The sequence below is a fragment of the Mobula birostris genome, chromosome 14, assembly GCF_030028105.1.
Source record: "Mobula birostris isolate sMobBir1 chromosome 14, sMobBir1.hap1, whole genome shotgun sequence".
Classification (NCBI taxonomy): Eukaryota; Metazoa; Chordata; class Chondrichthyes; order Myliobatiformes; family Myliobatidae; genus Mobula; species Mobula birostris.
Window position 1 is genome coordinate 87,691,263 of NC_092383.1, and position 22,927 is coordinate 87,714,189.

A 22,927-nucleotide genomic window follows, 5' to 3' on the forward strand; every position below is an offset into this window, starting at 1 on the left:
TCAAATGCTCATTCATATGCTTAAGGTCACAAGACTTCGGACCAACCAGTCTATGCTGATCAAATTGTCCACCCAGATAGTCCCCACTTCCAGTTTTGGACAATATCCCTTCAAGCCCTGGCCCCCCATGTACCTCTCAAAGTGCTTTTTTAAATGATACAACCACCTTCTGCATGAAAATGTTGCTCCTCAGGTCCCTTATAAACCCTTCATCTTTCACTCACACTTCTTAGATTTCATGAGAGTTTCTACCTCCGATACCCCCTTGGGTATCCCAGACTCATCCCAGTCTACTCACACACACAGTGCGAAAAAAGACTCTTCCTAAAATGCCTTCCTAAACCTACCTTATCTGGCTCTAAACACTGAGAATGTTTAAATGAAAGTGTTCAAAACCTTCCAAAGCACAAAGGCATAGACAAATACTCCCAAGAAAGAAAACGGACAATTTTTTCAGCAAATATTAAAGCAATTCACATCTTTAAAATGCATTTTGCAGGATTGGAACTATTTAATAGAGATTGCAAAAGCTGTAATTTTTAAACTCACAGCAGCCATTTTGGCACGAACAATTAAACAGTTGATACAATTCTTCCAACAAGGCTCAGTAAGAAAACAATTAGGCTTTCACATTGGCCTGGGTATTGTACAATGAATGCCTTGGTACTCATTTATTCACACAAAACATGCTGCAAACTCTGGGGCTGTCAAAAGCAAAACCTGAACTTTCTATTCTCAGTTTCATTTGGAGGTCATGATCTTGCAAGTGTGGAGGGGAAGTGAAAGTTTGGACACAGCAGAGCCGAAGTAGGACTGGGCAAACAAAAAGGCTGTTCGCAATCTGGAATTAACAACAGTAATTAAAAATGGGTATGACTCTTCTACTATTGGTCACTTTCCTCTCAGGTAAGAAAACATTGATCTTATTTAGATTTTTCAAAATATTGTAACTGTAGTATTGTATTGTGAAATATTGAGTTAAAGAAGTAATGTAGGTTTGCATCTGTCTGACCAGAACTGAGATCTGTGAGGAATTCTGGCAACAGTATTTTTGATGCCTCTCAAAACAGAATTCTCTCTTAACTCTCAGAGAAATGTTAATCTGTGCCACTTTCCAGCAGTGACAATAGAGGAACAAAACACTTGGTATAATTGCCAGGCGACCAGAATTTAAACATGGCCAAGTTGAATTCTTTCATCAGATAAAGCACTGCATACAGAATCTTGGACTAAAAGGGCATTGTGCTTCATTTGGTAAAATTTACAGCAATGTACCTCATTTAAGTCGCTGATATGTTAAACCAGATAAAATGATAACAATACTCCTGTCAAGAGCACAATTGAGAATGCAAAATGATCTTTTAAAATCAATTTATGTGCAATGTTGTGGAGAGTCATAAGTGATAAAAAAAAATCTAAACACCATTCTAAAGCTTTCAGTTCCTATAACGTCCTCAAATAACAAAACTGAATTATAAAGATTTTTGTTACCATTTGTTACTCTTTTCTGGGAAGTGAGATTTTAACTGCTAGTTAACACAGTATAACATTGCTTAATTCTGTATAACACAGAGGCAATGTCTGCCATTCAGCTTTGCTGATTTGTAATAATGAGCCGTTAAGCTGTGGCTTATATGAAGCAACTTTATATGCTCTTGAGCTGACAAGGGAATTTCAGTTCCTGGCATCTGTAAAACTAGTTGGCAGCCAATTAGTTAAAAGACTCAGCCTCTTTATAAATAATTCTGCTCAGCTGATTCAAATGAAGAGAAATCACTTCTTTATTCGTAATAGGCCAAGTTTGTCTAAAGTTTACGTCTTTGGACAATGCTCAGTATTATTAGCAGCAGAGCCTGGTTCCACTCAAGTTTCAGTTATGCCAGGGTTACCAAACTTTTTGTGCCATTAACTGAGGGGTCTGTAGACACCTAGCTGGGAACCCTTGGGTTACACCTATTTTACTTGGGTGGTTCTTAAGCAATAGATAGACAGATACTTTTTTGGTCCTGGTGGAAATTACAGTGTCACTGTAGCATTACAAGTGCACAGATATAGCACTTTGAAATCCATGGTAGTGCTCTTATACTGAGGTTCCTTCCTGAATACAGATTGCTTTTATTCATTGTTTTGTGAAAGAATTTCAGTTTCTGTAAAATATCAAGTTATTGCAAGCACCTTTTGGCAGTATCAGTGCTTTCCTCCAAGGAGTGTAGTGCAGCCAGAGACAGCATCACTCAGAAGAAATGTTAAACCAAAGACCTATGATACTATTTCTATAGAAGTCATTCCTTCCACAACCCATTTTATTCCTTAGAGAACAGCATAGAAAATAACCTGGTTACAAGCACATAACAATTTCTGAGATCTTGTTGTGCACACATAGCTGCTAGGGTTCTTACATTAAAATGGCATTTGCTCATCAAAAAAAAACACTTTGAGACAATGTCAGACCATGGAAAGTATTACATATACAGTCTTCCGTTAATATTATCATCTGCCAATAAATTATTCTGCATGTTATTTATTTAGAAGATAGACTGAATCATTATGTTTGGTGATTTTTAAAAATGTGCTAAGAGCCTTTAAGTAGTTGGTGGTAGGACTGGGTGGTGGACTGAAATTAACTTGTTAGAATCTAAGAATCTCCAATCTCCTGAATTGATCGGTTTTAACTCAAAGTGTCGTTATCAGACTTTGCTAAATGCTCTTAATAGGCTGGCCTGGTTGAATGGAATTCAGCATAAATAACAAATACAAAAGATTCTGCAGATTTCGTAAATCCAGAGTAACACACAAAAGCTGCAGTAACTCAGCAGGTCAGGAAGTATCTACGGACTGGAATAAGCAGTCAATGTTTCAAGCAGGGACCCTTCATCAGATCCTGTCAATCTGTCAAAATTGAGGTGGTTTTCCACCATTGACCAGTGCACAGATATTTCTGTGTAAACCTTCAGTGTGGACTGGAAGAAATCTTCAACACATCATTTGACACTAGCTTCAAAACAGACTCCAGAATTCAAAGCACAAGTGGTACTGCAGATGCTTGAAATCTAGAGCAACATACACAAAGTATTGGGGAATAAGCAATGTTTTGGGCCGAGATACTTCCGGTCCATAGATTCTCCCTGACCTGTTGAGTTCCTCCAGCACTGTGTGTGCGTGTGTATGTGTGTGTGTGTGTGTGTGTGTGTGTGTGTGTAATGATTACTGATGTAGAATTTTATACAGCCTATTGAAAACATTGCAGATAAGATAATGTTTCTGTTCTCTTTATATTCAACATTAATCCCATTGGCTAAAAGGGGAGGGATTTTCCAAAGAGTCTAGAAATGCCAGCCTTCTGAAAATGGATGCCAATTTTTTCTGGTCACCTATTACGAAACTAAGGGGAAGCTCCACCTCTTGAAGATATGTGATGCATTAAGTCCATAGGATGCAGGAGCAGAATTAGACTATTCGGTTCATCAATTTTTGTCCACCATTTGATCATGGCTAGTAAATTCCCCATTCTCCTGCCATCGAGGCATTAAAAAAACACAGCCTCCCAAAGCAGTAGTGATCACACATACATTTTATGGTCACCTGCTTCCTGGAGCACTTTGAGTTACTTAACTGTGAGTGGGATCAAATTCTTTTGTATTGAAGATCTGACCAAGGCACTTGTCATGGCAAGACCTTCCACTGAAATGGCACATTCAAAAAAGCAATGTACCACAAGCCGCTTCACAGGATTTTTAACAACTAATTTTGGATGCCAAGCACATAAGCAGATATTTGGACAGTGATCAAAAAATTAGTTAGAGGCAGTTTGAAGAGAAACATATGGAAAAAAAGAGGAAGAGAAGAAGGAGTGGCTTAGGGTCGGAACTCAGGGACCAAGGGCCTAGGCAGCTGAAGTCATGACTTCTGATGGGAGAAATGATTGATCGATTTGTAATCAATTTAAGGCCAGAAATGAATGCGTGCAGCGATATCGAAGAAACTGAATGGAGAAAGTGAGGATGGAGGAGAGGGAGAGCTGATGGTGTTACTGTGAGACCATGATTTGTAAACAAGGAATCAAAATCAGAATCCGGTTTATTATCACTAATATGTTGTAAAATTTGCTGTTTTGTGGCAGCAGTACAGTGCAATACATAAAAATACTATAATTTACAATAAAAAATAATGTTAACAAATAAATAGGTAAATAAATAGATAAATACATACATAGATATATATAGATAGAAAGATAGTTATGAATAGATAGATAGTGCAAAAGAGGAATAGTGTGGTTGGGTCCGTGGACCATTCAGAAATCTGATGGCAGAGTGGAAGAAGCTCTGTGTCTTCAGGTTCTCGGACTTTTTAGTAATTAAAAGAAGGCAAGTTCTGAATGGTAAGGATCGTTAATGATGGATGCCACCTTCTTGAGGAACTACCTTCTGAAGACGCCCTTAATGGTGGGGAGGTTTGTGCTCATGGTGAAGCTGGCTGAGACAAGAACACTGCAGCCTCTTTCAGTCCTATGCATTGGAGCCTCCATACCAGTTTATGACACAACCAGTCAGTATGCTCTTCAGGTAAAATTGAGACCTTGTTAATGGGGCCTTGAGTAATGGTTGGGTGAATGGAACTTCCAATGACTTTGAACACAGGCAGCAGATCTGCAGATGTCCTTGGACTCGGGAGCCTGATGGAAAGTGTGTTGGTGGAGTCAGATAACAAATGACCAGAAAAGGATTTCACAGTAGACAGGCCGTGGCACAACAGAGCTTAAATAAAGAATAGGTCAATATTACCACGTCTAAAAGCTGAATGACCTTTTTACCATCAATAAACATTTTAATGGTTATGATTGCGGAGTGACTGGAGAGACTTGGAGAACAAGGCAGATCATCAAAACAAAATTAAACCAAAATCACCCCACAGACTTCCATGATGTGCATAATAATGTAAATGTAGTGGGTTTCAGTCTGACTCATATCTTTTACATCCAAGTTCTTGTAACCTTCAGACCTGGGTATCCTGTAGTTTACTCTGGCCTGTGTTGATCAGTCACAGCAGCCACCTATTGTCTGTTGCTTCAACGTCTACAAGGGTAGCAGCCAGCTGATGTTTACCTGGGTATGAGTAGGCGGTTTATTTCTCTGGATAGTTCAAAACTCACAGTGGATAATAATATAAACTTGATTATTTTTGATAAAGTGGCATCAGTGTCCATGAAGTTGCAGAATATTAATAAAAATCAACACTTTTTACTAATTGTCCTCTGATAAGGAAACCTACCACATTTATCACGTTTGGCTTATTTGTGACTCCAGACCCATAAAAACATGGTTAAATCTTAACTATTATTGGAAATGGCCCAGCAAAGCTAGACAGTAGTTAATCTCTGGCGACACTTGCCTGTGGCAATCCCCAGCACATCCTTAAGACTAAATTGATTGTTAAAGCAAACATCACATTTCATTGTACATGTGACAAATAAATCTAAACCTGAATCAGCTCTTTACCCGAGTATCATATCATAATGGCCCTCATTCTTCAACTCCAAGTCCAAGGGCAGGATTTTAGACACAGATTGGAATTTTCCCCACATACACCCTCCGGGCCCTGATCACTGTGAATTCCCCAGCTGATCGCTCATCCAACATTCCAGGCCCAGACTATGGTCTTCAAACTAATGTGGTTTTGTAATTCTTTGTCTGTTAGACGTCACTGGTGCCAAGCTGTATGGGTCCTAATGCCCTTCCCTTGAACAACATTGGTGTCATGAAGAGGGGAGACTTGCAGCATGGGCAACTGCTGGTCTTCCATACAACCTTGCCCAGGCCTGTGCCCTGGAGAGTGAAGACTTTCCAGGCGCAGATCCATGGTCTCGCAAGACTAACGGATGTCTGTTAGATTTCAGATGAACAAACTCAGCAACTTGTAGATCTGTGCATGGAGAGATGTAATCAACTAAAAGTAAAATAGTTAGACCAGATGATGGCCTGGCACAGAGAGGGTAAGTGTGAAAGGCAAGGAAAATGAAAGAGAGGAGCAGAGGAAGAAAATGAGTAGAGCAGTCAATGACATGGCACAGAGAGGGATAATAAATCAGCCATGATGGAATGGAGGAGCAGACTCAATAGACTAATTGGCCCAATTCTGCTGCATATCATCATGTCTAAAAGCTGAATGAGTCCACACTGACCTCTTGTTTCCATCCAGGGGGTCAGTGTGGACGTGGTGGAGGATTACAAGTACCTGGGGATACGAATTGACAATAAACTGGACTGGTCAAAGAACACTGAGGCTGTCTACAAGAAGGGTCAGAGCCATCTCTATTTCCTGAGGAGACTGAGGTCCTTTAACATCTGTCGGATGATGCTGAGGATGTTCTACGAGTCTGTGGTGGCCAGTGCTATCATGTTTGCTGTTGTGTGCTGGTGCAGCAGGCTGAGGGTAGCAGACACCAACAGAATCAACAAACTCATTCGTAAGGCCAGTGATGTTGTGGGGATGGAACTGGACTCTCTGACGGTGGTGTCTGAAAAGAGGATGCTGTCCAAGTTGCATGCCATCTTGGACAATGTCTCCCATCCACTACATAATGTACTGGTTGGGCACAGGAGTACATTCAGCCAGAGACTCATTCCACCGAGATACAACACTGAGCGTCATAGGAAGTCATTCTTGTCTGTGGCCATCAAATTTTACAGCTCCTCATTTGGAGGGTCAGACACCCTGAGCCAATAGGCTGGTCCTGGACTTATTTCCTGGCATAATTTACATATTATTATTTAATTATTTATGGTCTTATATTGCTATTTTTATACTCTATTCTTGGTTGGTGTAACTGTAATGAAACTTAATTTCCCTCGGGATGAATAAAGTATGTCTGTCTGTCTGACTGTATATCTTATGGCCTTATTGACATACACTCAGTAATCACTTTATAAGGTACAGAGGTACCTAATAAAGTGGCCACTGAGTGTATATGGCAATTACATGAGGGTTTCAATTAAATGGAGTCAAAGACTCATAAAGCTCATAAATAGGCCCTTCAGCCACCATCTCCATGCTATCCCTTACTTCTTTACATAAGCTATTTTGTGCACAGCAGTATAAGCATTTATCTCTTGTACTTTACAACATGTTATATTTTCACACTTACAGTGACATACGCTGACATAACTGGACCAAGTGCGAAAACTGGAACGGTGGGAAATGAAGTTGAAATCGACTGCAAGTTTAACCCATTTTTCAGAAGCTATCAGAAGTACTGGTGCAAAGGATACTACCGCAGGACCTGTACTGTTTTAGTACAAACACAAGGCCCTGAGATGAAAAGTGGAGACGGCAGAATAACAATTGCAGCTAACAACAAAAAAGGAGAACTTACAATACGAATAGAAAGATTAAGAAAAAGTGATGAGGGTTGGTATTGGTGTGGAATAGATAAACCTCATCTTCTGGATCCTTTAAGTGCTGTAGAACTGAAAATTCGTGAAGGTAAGATATTACTCTGACCTGCAAGTCCCAGACTTGTATGTCCTTTGCATAAATTTAAGATATTCTGCAGATGATAGAAATCCAAAGGAACAAACACAAAATACTGAAGAAACTCAGCAGGTCAGGCAGCATCTATGTAGAGGAACGTACAGCCGATGTTTTGGTCTGAGCCCAAAACATCATTCTTCTCCATAGATGCTGCCTGACCTGCTGAATTATTTTGTGTTTGTTCTTTTATATGGTCCTTTCTCTGTTTTCTCTCTCTAACTGCCTTTATTAATCTGTCAGAATGATTTAAAACACAAGAGGTTCCGCAGATGCAGGAAATCCAGAGTAACACGTACAATATTCTGGGAGAACTCAGCGGGTCAGTTAGCATCTATGGAAATGAATGAACAGTCAATGTTTTGTACCAGACTCTTTATCAGGTCTTGGCCTGAAGCATTGAAAGTTTATTCCTTTCCATAGATGCTGCCTGACATGCTGAGTTCCTCCAGCATTTTGTGTGTAACAGAATGATTTGTTTGGTCAAATTTATGTTTGTTAACATGTCTGACATTCACCTTTACATTTCTGTACGTGAGAAACTGAGCCGAATTAGTTATGTTAGTAGGCGACATGTTGGCATAGCAGTTGGCATAACTCTATTGTAGTGCCAGGGATCCAGGTTCCATTCCATCACTGCCTGTAATGAGCTTGTAGGTTCTTCCCTGATCGTGTGAGTTTCCTCCAGGTGCTCTAATTTTTCCACACATTCCAAAGATATAGGGGTTAGTAGGTTAATTAGTCACATGGGTATTATTGGGCAGCGTAGCCTCATTGGGCATGTAGTGTGCTGTATCTCGACATAAATGAAATAAGCATTAACACTTTGGACCCAAGATCAGGACAGAGGTTGTGTATCTCACCCGCTGTCTCTCCAATGCCATTTCACCATTGACAAGGTGGGAGTATGCTGGAGTCGCCTCCATTTGCCTGAAAGAATGTAGATCTAATCGTACAGAAGAAAACTGATATCACAGAGGCATTTTAATGGACAATGAAAATATTTTAAAAACTGCAGATGCTGGAAATCCTAAATAAAATCAGAAAATGCTGAGAACACTCAGCAGGTCAGGTAGCATCTGCAGAAACATTATTTATTTCAGTTTGAAGGTCATTCATCAAACTGGAAAACTGAATAAAAAGATTAGTTTTAAGTTGCAAAAGGATGGGGTTGGGATATCTCTGAGAGAGTGAGAGCAGAATTGCCATGGTGATACGTTGTTTATTAAACCACCTGGTTGACAGATTATGAAGGCAGTTGGAGAGTAAGAAATAAAGTTGTGTATGATTATGAAAGGAAGATCAAATTTTATATATCGCTTTGTTCTCTCCTTCTCTATCTGCTCTTTTCCTTGTAATGGATCAAGCAGAAATCAATTGAAAATGGTGGTCAGTAGGGTAGGGAGCATATTTGGAAAGAGATGCAGAGTTATCATTCACGTTCGTTTATCACATCAGAAAGAGTGAGAAAACCGTTAGCTTTTATTTTTTATGTTTCAGGGAGGGTGCCAACAATAGATAGGACTAAGGGAAATCGCTGAGAGGGTGACGACAGTGTTGCTAGAGTGATGTTCTTCCTATGGAGCTGTGCAGTTGGTGAATTAGTAAAAGGGTGTTGGAGAAAGAACAAACAGAGAAAAACCTGAAATACACAAATTATACATCTTTTTCTCTGTTTTCTTGTGATAATTTCCCTTGTTAATCTACCACAATGAGCTTTTTATTTGTCTGTGTTGCATCACAACAGTTGAGAATGAATCAAGAAATGCATGAATAACAAAATAATGCTTTTATATGTTTTAACAGTTCAAAAGTTACTTCCTTCAGACAAACAAAGACTCAGGTGAGTGTCCATTTTCCTGCTGTGGACCAACCCAAATACAAAGTAATAAAATGGGATATTACTGAGACATTAATGAATCTATGTAAAAGACTTGGACACATACAGGTATATATAGCTAGGCTGCCGAAGACTTTAGCACAGCTCTGTATTTGTCAACGTGAAGCAGGGATCGAGTTTGTAAACCTGGTGGGAGCAGAGGATGTTGGGAATGGTGAGGGTGGAGTGCTGTGGAAGGGGTGTGGAACAGGTGGCAGAGAAGGAGAGAGAAGGAGTGCCGGGGCGGTGGGGTTTGGCGGGGGGGGAGTTGAAGGTAGAGACACACCCAGGCCCCCGGAGAAGGTCTTTTCACTCCAAACAATTAGTTTATTGATCATTACAGAATGTTTCTCCAGTTCTTCCCACTCCCTCCCCTCTCCCATCCCCTTTTCCCAACCACGATTCCTCTCTCCCTGCCCCCTTCCCACTATCAGTCCACAATAGAGACCCATATCAGAATTAGATTTACCATCACTCACGTATGTCATGAATTTGTTTTGTGCAGCAGCTGTACAGTGCAATAAATAAAATTACCACAGTACTGAGTAAAAATCTTCGGCACCCTAACGATATATACGTGCCTAAGACTTTAACACTGTGCTGTAGACTCATAGAATCGGTGAAATGTACAGCAAAGAACAGGCCATTTGGTCCTCCAGTTCTATACTGGCCATCTTGTTTATCTGTACTAATTCCATTCAATAATTTCATATCCCTTTATGTCATGCTCAGTCAATTACCTGTCTAGATACTTCATAAAAGTTGTTATTTTTACTGCTCCATTATCCCCTTTAAACCTCTGCCCTCTCACCTTTGCCCTTTGATTTTAGACACCCTTATCATGGGAGACAGATTATTTTCTATCTACCTACCTGTGCCTCTCAGAATTTTATACGCCTCACCTCTCAGCCTTCTTTGTTCCTGGGAAAACGCACCCCACCCCGCCTAACCAATCTGCTAAAACTCTCATCCTCCTACATATCCAACTTTATAGATTAATACCTGGAAGTCCTTTAAGGGAAGTTTGGGCAGATAGTTTGTATCCACTGGAATGGAGAAGTTTGAGAGGAAACTAGATGAAAGCATGCAAGAAGGTGGATGTTGAGAGTCTGGACATAAAGATACTACTCCCTCTTGTGAGAGAAACTGGAATTAGGAACCACTGTTTAAAATTAAGGGATCGTCCATTCAAGGCAGAGTTAACATGAAGCTATTTGTCTCAGAAGTTTACGACTCTTTGGAACTTCCTTCCTCAATGGGTAGCTCAATTGAAACCCCTGAATTTTGGAAAGAAGTATTTGATAGGTAAGGGAGTGAAAGATTATAGGGTTCAGCTGGGAATGTTGATGCTACAACCATGCTGTTATAACTGAGATTTATTATCACCGACGTATGACGTGAGTTCTGTTGCTTTGTGACAGCTGTGCAGTGCAAGGACATACAGATCTATAAATGTACAAAAACAAAGCAAATAAATAATTTGGAGAAAATACAGAATAATGAGTTGTGTTCATGGGTTCAAGGACAGTTCAGAAATCTGATGGCAGAGAGGAAGAAACTCTCTTCAAAAATGTTAACTATGGGTCTCCAGGCTCCTATATCTTCTCCCTGTTGGTCGTACTGACGACAGGGCCTGTCCCAGATGGTGGAAGTACATAATGATCGAAGATGTCCTTGATAGTGGGGAGGCTGGTGCTCCAGTTTTATGTGGGCTCAATTTTTTTTTTCTGTTTTCTTTACCATCAAGGAGATGGCTTCCTTGGTGCAGACTGTACACATAGTGGGAAAGGGCATTATAACACCAGCACCTGCTCAGCAGGGCTGCATTGTTCCGAGCCCAGCTCCCATCTCTTGTGAGATGCCGGCAGCCTGGTTACTCTTATGTAGCCACAAGCTTCCCAGCATCCCACCCATTCCCTTCACTCCTGCTGCCCGCCTTCCCGAAAGAGCCTTCTGCGAGCGCTGACCCAGCCATGGAAACGAGTGCAGGCCAACGAAACAACCCTTTATCCCTCAGACAGTTCGCCCTGCCACAGTCCCTTGCACTGATTCCAGGTTGCTTTGAAAACCATTTGAAAAAATTATGCCGAGTTTAAGTAATAAATTGATCAGGGGCGGCGCAGTAGTGTACCAATTAGCGCAATTGTTCTATAGCACCAATCAGGAGTCAATTCCCATTGGAGTTTGTATGTTATCCTCATGACTGTGTGTTTCCTCCGGGTGCTCCAGTTTCCTCCTGTATTCTAAAGACGGATGGATTAGGGTTGGAGTTAGTGAGTTATGGTAATGCTATTTTGGCGTTGGAAGCATGATGACACTTTCAGGCGCCCAGCTCAAACCCCGGACTGTATTGTTCTTGGATGCAAAATGACGCATTTCACTGTATGTGTTAACACTTCGATGTACATGTAACAAATAAACTAATTTATAACATTAATAAAATGCTAAAAATTGGCAATGTGTAAATGGATTAAAATTTCAGGCGGGAAACACAGGTAATTCCAGGGACCTTTCCTGTGAAACTCAATGACTCCCCATGAAGCAGAATAGAATCTTGCCAGATGCACCAGTTTTGAGAGGGGTAAAGCAGAGGGGAAGAGTTTGTGCCCGCCCCCCCGGCTCCACAAGTTATGGAACTACTGCTAGCCCTAGTGCTGAGCTAGTGGTGGTCCTCAGGGCCAGATGTCTTGCTATTCACCTGCTAGTGCACGCCATTGCACAGACATAGTGAACCATCAGTTCAGTGCAGCACAGTTAACTATTATAGAGATTCACAGAAATTTCCCAATTTCCATCAAGATTTCTGCTGAACCATCAGCTGAGGAGTGGAAATTGACCCTCCCCCCCATCAAGTTCAAGTTTATTGTCATTCAACCATATACTGTATATACATACGCCAAATGAAACAACATTCCTCCAGACCCAGGTACATAACACAGTATATATATATATATATATATAACTCACACAACACATAAAATAATATTACTATACATAAATTAACAACTAATAAAATATATTCCAGAAGACTGACATTAAGCATAATCTAGTGACAATCTCCAACTGCATCATTTTCATTAATCACCAGCAAACTTGGAGATCAACCTACCAAGAAACTATCAAACTGCCAAATTTGGGGTGTCTTTCCATCTTTCACCAGTGCCCAGATGGGTCTGCACGAATCTTTAGCATAGACTGGAAGAAATTTTCAACACCTCATTTAATATTAGTTTCCAGAATTCAAAGCATAAGAGATTCTTCAGATGTCGGAAATCTGGAGCAACACACATAAAATGTTGGGGAATAAACTGTTGACATTTCAGACCGGGACCCTTCATCATGACCTGATGAAGACTCTTGGCCCAAAACATCAACTGTTTATTCTTCCCAATAGATGGAGCCTGACCAATTGAGTTCCTCCAGCATGAACATGTTACTGCAGAGTTGCATTTTCTACAACAAAACCACATTCACGCTTCTGCTTTTACTTTAGTTTGCATCCTAATATAATATGTCATAAATCTACAAAAGGGAATAAAACTAGGAAGTGCAATTCGTTAATTTGTAAATTAGCAATTGGTTTAGTAAATTGTCTTATCATTATCAGGTGTACACGGGTACAATGCAAAATATTGTTTTGCATGCCGTTCACACAGATCATTTCATTACAATGGTGTATTGTATAGTCCAAGGTAAAACAATATTAAAATGAAGACAAGAAGTGTTTCAATTACAGCGAAAGTGCATTGCAGTCAGACAATAAGGTGCAAGGTCCTAACAAGATAGATTATGAAGTTAAGAGTTCATCTTTTTGTTTAAGGGGACCATTCAATCGTCATTTCACCAGATAGCATGATAGTTGTTGTCCTTGAGCCTGCTTTCAGGTTTTTATATATTTTACTCAACGGGAAGGGAGAGAAGAGAGAATGTCTGAAGTGGATTTTATGATATCACTGTTAGATTTAATAATGGTATTACCACTGATAGGATCCATCTGTCATTATAAAGTTAATTTTCATGGCATTTGTACTCTGTGTATTTATGCCCATGATAGCAATAAACATGAGCATGTTTCATCAAAAGCGTATGCCGGCTGAGGCTGTAAAAATTGTACAGAGGATCAATCAATTGTGAAATAACAATTGCTGTTTGTCATTGTAATTTTTCATTGATTCTATGGTATTTCTTTACTCTGCTTTGAGTTCCTGCTTGAAAATGAATCTCAGGGTACTACTTGGTGACATTGATAATAAATTTACTTTGGAACTTTTTACAAAAGCTGCAGTGGAGTCATTTATGAGGTTGTGGAAAGAGGAAGGGAGTTCATTTTTTTCTTTTTATATTCAGTCGTGGAAGTCATAGGTCCTTCTGTGGCTGAGCAGAGTAACGTTGGTAACTGGTAAGAGTGGGATCGAGTGTCAAAGGGGTTCTAGGGAATGCCACTGTTACCAGTGAACCAATGTTAGTTTATGATAGATAAAGAGAAATTGATTATGTCCCTGGGGCTTCAGCAAGTGAGCGGGAATGCAATCAATGTCTCTTTATCAGAACTCCATCTATTATTAAACCATTGTAGATGGATCACTGACTCAATGCCACATTGCTTTTGGCATGTGGGAGGGTGTAATTCCACATTGGTTGCTAGGGTTAAACACATGCAAAATTATTGGCTGCCAGTTGAGCACAATCCCAACATTCAGCTGCACTGAAGTTAACTTCAGTGTCCTAGATTGTAATCTGATGTTAGAAAATGACAGCCATTATATCAGGTAAATTATATTGCATATATGATTACCATCATCTTTCATGGTGCATATTCGGCTGATACATTCTGACCTTATCTTACTGTTCTTTTTTACTCTCTTTTTCATAAAAACCAAGGCTTTTCATAATACTTGGACTAGTCTTTGGAATACTAACTATGGTGTTTCTCGGACTCCTGGTACTAGTTATGAAAAAAGTGAGAAAGCAGAAAAATAAAGGTAAGTTCAGAAAATAAAGCAAAGTTTTTGCATTAAGGTAAATCCTTGCTACAAAGAAACACTAATAACATGATATAAAACAAACTTAAATTATTATATCTTGATTTGCTATGATGCACATGCATTTACACTCAAGAACTATATGTGAGTTGTCAGGCACAAGTCTCCTCAGATTTTAATTTCAATAACCTCACTTTTTTTATTTTATTCTGGCATAGATCTCAATAAAAGAGTCAGCCAAAAGTGATGGAACCTCCTTCATCTCTCTGGAAGAATAGGAGTTCTGTTGCACTGTCTATTCAGCACAATATAATGGTGACAGGATTGCCAGTGACATGGCGACAATTTGTGTGTGACACAATGCAACGTGCATTGTTTCTTGCTGATGCTTTACAAAATGTTTGGGAGTCACGTTAGCAACACAAAGGTGATTTTTATTTGTTAATTAAAAGGACTGCTTGTCAGCAATCTATCAGACTCAAGGCCATCCTCCTGTTTGGGACTGCAGAAAGAAACAAAACAATTATACTTACTTGAACAATTATCAACACACTGAATGAATGAGCTAGAACACATTAAATTCTTCTTTTGTTAAAACAGGCACCATTTGATTACCTGCTAAATAATCTTATTGATTGCCCGTAATGCATATATTGCATTTTTGGTCTGTTAGGAGAATTTTCCCTTTCTCCTATTACCCACTCTCCTCACCTATCAGATTCCTTTTTCTCCAGCCCTTGACCTCCCCCACCCTACCTTTACCTATCGTCTTCTAGCAAGCGTCCTTCTCTTCCTCCCACCTTTTTATTCTGGCATCACCTGCCTTCCTTCTCAGTCCTGATGGCAGGTCTCGGCCCGAAACATCGACTGTTTATTCATTTCCGTAGATGCTGCCTGGCCTGCTGAGTTCTTCCAGCTTTGTGTGTGTGTGTGTTCTATATTTTTGTTTGGTTTGAGCGGAGAAGGGTAGTTAGATGAGGCACAAATTACATTAGTCCAAAGTTCCAACATATCCAATATCCCACAATATAAAGAGGGTCTTAAATTCAGTGGTTTCTGTGTGAAATTTGATTTTAAGGAAATGGAGTCATCTCCTTCAAGTGAAGCAAAAGCTGAATAGCAACTGAATCCTACCCAATCAATACAATTGATCTAAAGTAGTTCACAACTGGTTCACTTTTCACTGGAATGATAATTATTGACTGGGCTCAATCTTTGAGGGTCTGCCTTTGCATTTAATTATTCACAGCTCTGAATGAACATATGGATGGCTGCAAAGTGGAATTTAAAGGGAAGCAGGCAATTGAAGGGCAAGAGACAGGTGAGTGGGATCAATTCTAACAAGAATTCGAAAGTCTCAGGAAAGGGCTTTTTAACATATATATCAGTAGCATTTTCCAGTATGATAGGGAAATAGAATGCTGATATAACCATCAGACAGGAAATGATAAATCTGCAGTGTAACAGTTCATAAAAGTTTTGCCTTGCATTTGCCTCCCTGCTTTATGAAAATGTTCTTGCGTGAGTTGGGTTTAAGTGGAACCAACCAGAGAGACTGCAAACCAATACTAAAAAATCCAGTGGAAACTTACAAATCATGATGGAAACTCAGAAAGGAAGGCAGACATGTAAGCAGAATTACAAGATTAGAGAATAAATGAGCAGCCTGCAACATCAAAATAAGACCAGTATTGCAGTTCAGATGCCCTTGAAAGGAATTTTTCCATGGAGAAATATATTTATACTTGGAAATAACTCGGAAAATGTGTAGCTCAGGTGGTTGATGGTTGGGTCTGGTCTTGGCATCCATTTTCAAACGTTTCGTCACCATACAAGGATGATGTCTCCTTGTATGGTGATGGAACGTTTGCAAGTAAATTGCCAAGATCAGAGAACAACTCAACCAGTCAGACTTATACATATATTGCACAATTTTCAACCACAAATTGTCCTGACTACTTTATAAAGAACCTTATAAATAATGGTTGAAATGCTGACACAATGATATTGAAAGAAAATATGGCAGTCAAGGCAAAAGTACATCAAATAGCAAAAAGATAACGATTAGATCATCAGTTTGGTGACGTTGGTTAAGGGACATCAGGATTAGCTTCTGCTCTTCTAAATGGTGCCTTGGTAATCATTTTCGTCCAGCTGAAGGGCATTCCCTTGATGTCATAAGACCATAGGATATAAGAGGAGAATTAGACCATCTGGCCTATCAAGTCGGCTCAGCAATTTCATCATGGCTGATTATTTTCCTTCTCAGACCAAATCTCCTGCCTTCTTCCCACATCCCTTCATGCCCTGACTAATCAAGAATCTATCAATCTCTGCCTTAAATATACATCCATATTGAAACATTTCCTCTGGTTAACCATGCAGCATCAGCCCAGATCATGGAATCAGAGAATGTTTACAATACAGGAGGAAGCAATTTGGCCCATCATGTCTTTGCCAGCTTTCAACCAATGTAACTCACTAGTTCCATACCAGCCCATTCTCCAAAGCTTTCTTCACCACACATTTATCCAATTCAGTTTTGAAGGCCACAAGGAAGCCTACCTTCTCCACATCCGCAGGCAGTGTAGTCCAGATTCTAACCACATGTTTCATAAAAAAGCAATTCCTAACATGAGTTTTACTTTTCTTCTCCTTTATTTTATATTGATACCTTTAGTCCCTGACTATTCTGCCAACCGGAACAGCCTCCCACCATCCAAACACACAAAATGCTTGAGGAACTCAGCAGGCCGGGCAACATCCATGGAAAGAAATAAACAGTTGACATTTCAGGTCGAGAACCTTCATTGAGACTGAAAAGGAAGAAGCCATTCTGGCTTTCTGCCCTTCCTTTCCAATCCCAATGAAATGTCTCAGACCAAAATGACAACTGTTTATTCCCCTCCATAGACACTGTCTGACCTGCTAAGTTCCCCCAATATTTTGTGGGCATTACTCAAGAAAGCCAGCATCTGCAAATCTCCTGTGTCTCCCATTATCCACTTTGTTCACCAAACTCAGCACTTTATATGCTTCTATCAAATTATCCTCTCAGCCTTCCCTAAAAAGAAACATTCCCACTTTCCCCAGCCTTTGTTTGCAACCAAAGTCCTTCAACCCAGTAACCATTCTCATATGGACCTTCCTTGGAACAACAAGGAATGATACAATTGCCTTTTATATACCCAAAAGAAATATGAATAGACACCTAAGACAATATGCATAGAAAAAGGCAATCACCAACAATACTCAGATGTGAAAATTATTATACAATCTAGTTCACAGTGAATGAATGGAAATTAAACAGTGCAACTGTTTCAGAATATATAAAGAGATTTAAGTTCACACACATGACTGACGTAGCTTGCTTAACAATAGCCAAAACAAAGTCCCTGTTTAACACTCATGACATCCCTGTAAAGATTTATTGTGAGTAGTGGTTTAAACCATTACACAAAGGCTGAAGTGTTGTCAACTGAGGAAGAATAGATCAGATTCTTCTTGAAAATTGACGCACCATGTATCTCAGTTCTCCTTTTTCTATCTGAAGGTCCAGTGAATGTTAAAATTTGCATTTAACTGAGTATGTTTTCAGATAGTCTTATTTATTCTGGCTATGTTTGTATTTTTAGATAAGGAGAAGGAGTCAGCTGCCGAGAATTCTATTCCGAAGTCAAACTCTGCGGTAAGGCTGCACACTCTTGACAATAGGATGTTTTGGAGTCGGCCATATCATTTGAAGAGTATGTTACCCATTTCACGATTCAAAGTACACTTATTATCAAAATACATACGCAGTATACAAAACCAAAATTCATCTTCCCCACAGGCAATTATGAAACTAAGAAAATCATGGAACCCGTTCAAAGAAAAACATTAAATTCCTTCCCACATACGCAAATAAAATCCAATCACGCAAACGGCAGCAAAAAAAAGTGAGCGAGAAACAGAATATAAAACGCAAAATCGAAAGAGTCCTGGCAAATTCAGTTCTGCTCAGTTCGTTATCTGCAGGCTGCCCTGATCAAAATTGCCCAAAGTAGCAGCAAAAGAAAGAGTGATCAGAAACCAGAAACACATCATAACATGAACTACGGAGTCCAATCCATAAGCCACATCAATTAAACCTTGCCCAAGCTCAGAAATCCAATTACATTGGATTACGTTACATTAAAGAGATTACATATCCCATTTAAAGAATACGTTGCTACTGTGGATATGTAGGTTTTATATATACAGTACGCATCAGACCTATCTATTTTATGTTTTATCTGGAGATACTGCACAGTAACAGGCTCTTCTAGCCCGACGAGCCCATAATGCCCAATTACACCCACGTGACCAAGTAACCTACTAACCTGTAGGTCTTTGGAATGTGGGAGGAAACTGGAGCACCCAGAAGAAACGCACACAGTCACTGGAGAATGTACAAACTCCTTACAGGCAGAGAATGAATCCAGTTTGCTGGCCCTGTGATAACATTACGCTAGCCTCCATGCTACTGTGCTGCCCCAAACCAACAACTGCTTTGCAATTACTGCCATCAAAGTAGTAAAGCATCTCACATCACTTCACGAGTGTAATGAAATGTTTACACTAAACTGCAGGAGATTTTGATACATTTGTGTGCCTGATTTCTTGCTCTGAGAGTGTGCCCCATTGTTCCGTAACCTTCAGCTCAAGAGAACAGCTTCCCATCTCCTTCTCCTGAACCGTGTACTCCATACACTTAAGATCATAGCACCATAAGATATAGGAAGAGAATGAGGCTATTTGGCACATCGAGTGTGATCCACCATTCCATGATGGATTTGTTCTATTAAGAGATACAGTACAAAACAGGCCCTTTTTGCCCAATGAGCCGCACCACCCAGCAACCCACCGACTTAACTTAGTCTAATCACCGGACAATTTACAATAACCAATTGACCTACTAACCGGTACATCTTTGGAAGGTGGGAGGAAACTGGAGCACCTGGAGGAAACCCACACAGTCACGAGGAGAATGTACAGACTCCATACAGATAGTGATGAATTTGAACTCTGCACTCTGATGCCTTGAGCTCTAATAGTGTCACGCTACCCATACGCTACTTATGCCTCTCAAACCCACTCTCCTGTAACGATTTATTGTCATAATGTTTTAACCTTGTAGTATATCAATGCACAGTCAAAATAAATTGATCTGTATGGGCAGTAGGTAAAGCAAGATTTTCACTGTACTTCAGTACATGTGACACTGATAAACCAATTACCAATTTGTGCTGATGCGAGACAACATAGAGCCTCTAACTCACACATTCAGCTACCGGGTTCAAATGGTATCTGTGTTGAGTTTACATGTTCTCCCGTTTACGAAACTAGTTTCTTCAAGTGCTTCAGCTTCCCCCAAATCCAAAAGACGTACAGAACATGTTAGTAGAGTCAAATAATATGACAATAAGACCTTAAGATATAGGATCAGAATTAGGCCATTTGGCCCATTGTGTCTGCCCTGTCATTTCATCATGACTGATCCAACTTTCCTCTGAGCCCTAATCTCCTGTCTCCCCCATATCTCTTCATGCTGTGACGAATCAAAAATCTGCACTAAGTGTACATAGGCTTGACCTCCACAGTTACCTGTGGCAAAGAATTCCATGGATTCACCACTCTCTGGCTGAATAAGTGTCTCATCTCTGTTCTAAAAGGACACACCTCCATTCTGAGGCTGTCCTCTGCTCTAAGACTTTCCCCCCATAGGAAACATTCAATAGGTTTCGATGAGGTCACCCCTCATTCTTCTGAATTCCAGCAAATACAGGCCCAGAGCCATTAAACACTCTTCACAGGTCAAGCTATTCAGTCCTGGAATCATTTTCGTGAACCTCCTTTGAACCCTCTCCAGTTTCAGCACATGTTTATAAAATAAGAGGCAGAAAACTGCTCATAATACTCCAAGTGAAACCACGCCAGTGCTTTATAAAGTCTTAATATTACATCCTTGCTTTTATATTCTAGTCCTCTTGAAATGAATGCTAACATTACATTTGCCTTCTTCACCACAGACTCAACCTGCAAATTAATCTTTAGGGAATCCTGCACAAGGTCTACCAAGTCCCTTTGCACCTTAGTTTTTTGTACTTTCTCCCCACTTAGAAAATAGTCAAGCCTTTCATTTTTTCTACCAAAGTGCATGACCATACACTTCCAGACACTGTATACCATCTGCTATTTCTTTGCCCATGCTCCTAATCTGTCTAAGTCCTTCTGTATCATCTCTACTTCCTCAAAACTACCTGTCCCTCCACCTGTCTTTATATCATCATCAAACTTTGCAACAAAGCCATCAATTCCATCATCCAAATCATTGACATGTCACGTAAGAGAAATCGGTCCCAATACAGACCCCTATGGAACACCAATAGTCACCAGCAGCCAGCCAGAAAGGGCTCTCTTTATTTCCACTCTTTGCCTCCTGCCAATCAGCTACAGTTTTATTTATGCCAGAATCTTTCCAGTAATACCATGGGCTCATAACATGTTAAGCAGCCTTACGCGTGGCACCTTATCAAAGGCCTTCTGAAAATCCAAATACACAACATCCAGAGATTTCCCTTTGTCTATCCTGCTTGTTATTTCTTCTTAGAATTCCAACAGATTTGTCAGGCAAGAGTTTTCCCTTAAGGAAACCAGAATGACTATGGCCTATCTTATCAGGTACCTCCAAGTACCCCAAGATCTCATCTTTAATAATTGACTCCAAATTCTTCCCAGTCACCGAGATCAAACTAACTGGCCGATAGTTTCCTTTCTCCTGTCTTTCTCCCTCCTTGAAGAGTGGAGTGGAGTGGACAGAATCTTCAGTGAGTTGACAGGAGTGGACAGAATCTTCAGTAAGTTGAAGATGAAATGAATTAGGCTGGATTAATGTAAAGATGGCTGCTTAATGGTTGCATACACTCAGTGGTGTGAAGGAATGTTTTTGTGCTGTTTCTATGATTCTACAGGATTCCTTCTTGGTCTTCTAAAACTCCCGTGTGTTGGTTAACCCTCTCCAAGGAACTTATCCCAGATATGAATATCCTTAACATTTTGTTCCCCGGCTAATTGAACATAGAACAGTACAGCACAGGAACAGGCCCTTCGGCCCACAGTGTTGTGCTGAACCAATTAAATTAGTGATGAAATGTCTAACTAAGGTAATCCCTTCTGCCCACACGATGGCCATATCCATCCATGTCCCTCACACTCATGTGCCTCTCTAAATGTCTCTTTAAATTCCCTGATGTATCTGCCTCTACCACCACCCTAGGCACCGTATTTCAGACACCCACCACTCTTCGCGAAAAAAAGAACTTGCCCCTCGCATCTCCTTCAAACTTACCTGCTCTCACCTGAAATGCATGCACTCTGATATTAGGCATTTCAACCCTGGGAAAAAGATACTGTCTACTCTGTCTTTGCCTCTCATAAACTTATAAACCTCTATCAGATCACGCCTCAGCCTTTGCCGCTCCAGAAAAGGCAACCCAAGTTTGTCCAACCTCTCAGTGTAGCACATTCCTTTTAATCCAGGCAGCATCCTGGTGAATCTCTTCTGCACCCTCCCCACAGCCTCAACATCCTTCCTATAATGGGCGACCAGAACTGTATACAATACTCCAGGTTATATATCTGCCCTCTTGATATGGAGACCACAGCAGTACCTGCTACACCAGAGTACCAGACTGTATAAATAGCAATTACATAGTTTTATACCATAGCCCTTTTTTTTTTTTACTATGGGAGCAATTAAAGCCAATATAATTTCACTGAAGAGTTAACACTTTGTCTCATTCTCTGTCTGCAGCTCTCCAAAGAGAAGGAAGCGGGAGTTACCTACGCCACTGTAGCGATTCGGCCTACTGGCCACCCTCAGGAAGACTCCGCCACGTACGATAATGTGAACCCTTCCAGCAGCCCGGAGGAGAACAAGCCATCAGTTATCGAGCCTCCAGCTTCAGAGCCGATAGAGTATTCTACAATTGCATTCAAAAAGTAAAAATTCTTCTCCACCTAACGTTTGACCCGTTTTCTGCAGAACAGCGTCCCTATAAATCATAACTTGCTCCATTTGGATACGTTTATCACTTTGTGCGTTCTATCCAGCCACTGCATATCAGATAAGTCACAGAACATAATGCCAGATTTTCCCAATGTGTATCCATGCCACGAATCCTAGGCACGCATTTGCCCTTTGAACTTACGTTGGGTGGACAGAGAGAATCTACTTCATTTCATGAAGGGCTCAGGATTAAGGGGAAGTAAGTCAGAACTCAGTTTTTCAGGGGAAATATTAGACATCATTTCTTCACCGAACATGGAGTGGAAATATGGAATTCTCTCTCCCAAAAACCTGCTGAGGTATGCATGCTTATGGGGTGGGGGGGGGTGTCAACTGAAAAACTCAGAACAGAGATTGTTAGTTATTTATAAGGCTGGGTGATCTGGATCCAAGAAACAAATCAGCCATGATCCAACTGAATCACGAATCACGGAATGGGCTGTAAGGCTGAAT

At 40.3% G+C, this 22,927-nt stretch overlaps 1 protein-coding gene across 2 annotated transcripts; it reads left to right on the plus strand.

Moving 5' to 3' along the window:
* Window positions 1–811: 811 nt before the first annotated feature.
* LOC140210061 (CMRF35-like molecule 1) lies at window positions 812–22,778 on the plus strand. Of its 2 annotated transcripts, XM_072278833.1 has the most exons (7): window positions 812–906; window positions 7,144–7,479; window positions 9,331–9,367; window positions 14,285–14,385; window positions 15,635–15,706; window positions 18,021–18,073; window positions 22,220–22,778. In XM_072278833.1, the coding sequence occupies exons 1-7, from the start codon at window positions 867–869 to the stop codon at window positions 22,409–22,411; spliced, it is 831 nt and encodes a 276-aa protein (XP_072134934.1). In that variant the 5' UTR covers window positions 812–866; the 3' UTR covers window positions 22,412–22,778. The 2 variants fall into 2 exon arrangements, with proteins under 2 accessions (XP_072134934.1, XP_072134935.1); XM_072278834.1 differs by lacking the exon at window positions 15,635–15,706.
* The last annotated feature ends 149 nt before the right edge of the window (window positions 22,779–22,927 follow it).

Bases quoted from the DNA above. Each gene is read 5' to 3' on its own strand.
- LOC140210061 (XM_072278833.1), top strand. From the start codon at position 867: ATGGGTATGACTCTTCTACTATTGGTCACTTTCCTCTCAG. The intron at 7,480-9,330 runs GTAAGATATTAC...ATGTTTTAACAG, and splicing joins AGAACTGAAAATTCGTGAAG to TTCAAAAGTTACTTCCTTCA. The intron at 14,386-15,634 runs GTAAGTTCAGAA...AATTATTCACAG, and splicing joins GAGAAAGCAGAAAAATAAAG to CTCTGAATGAACATATGGAT.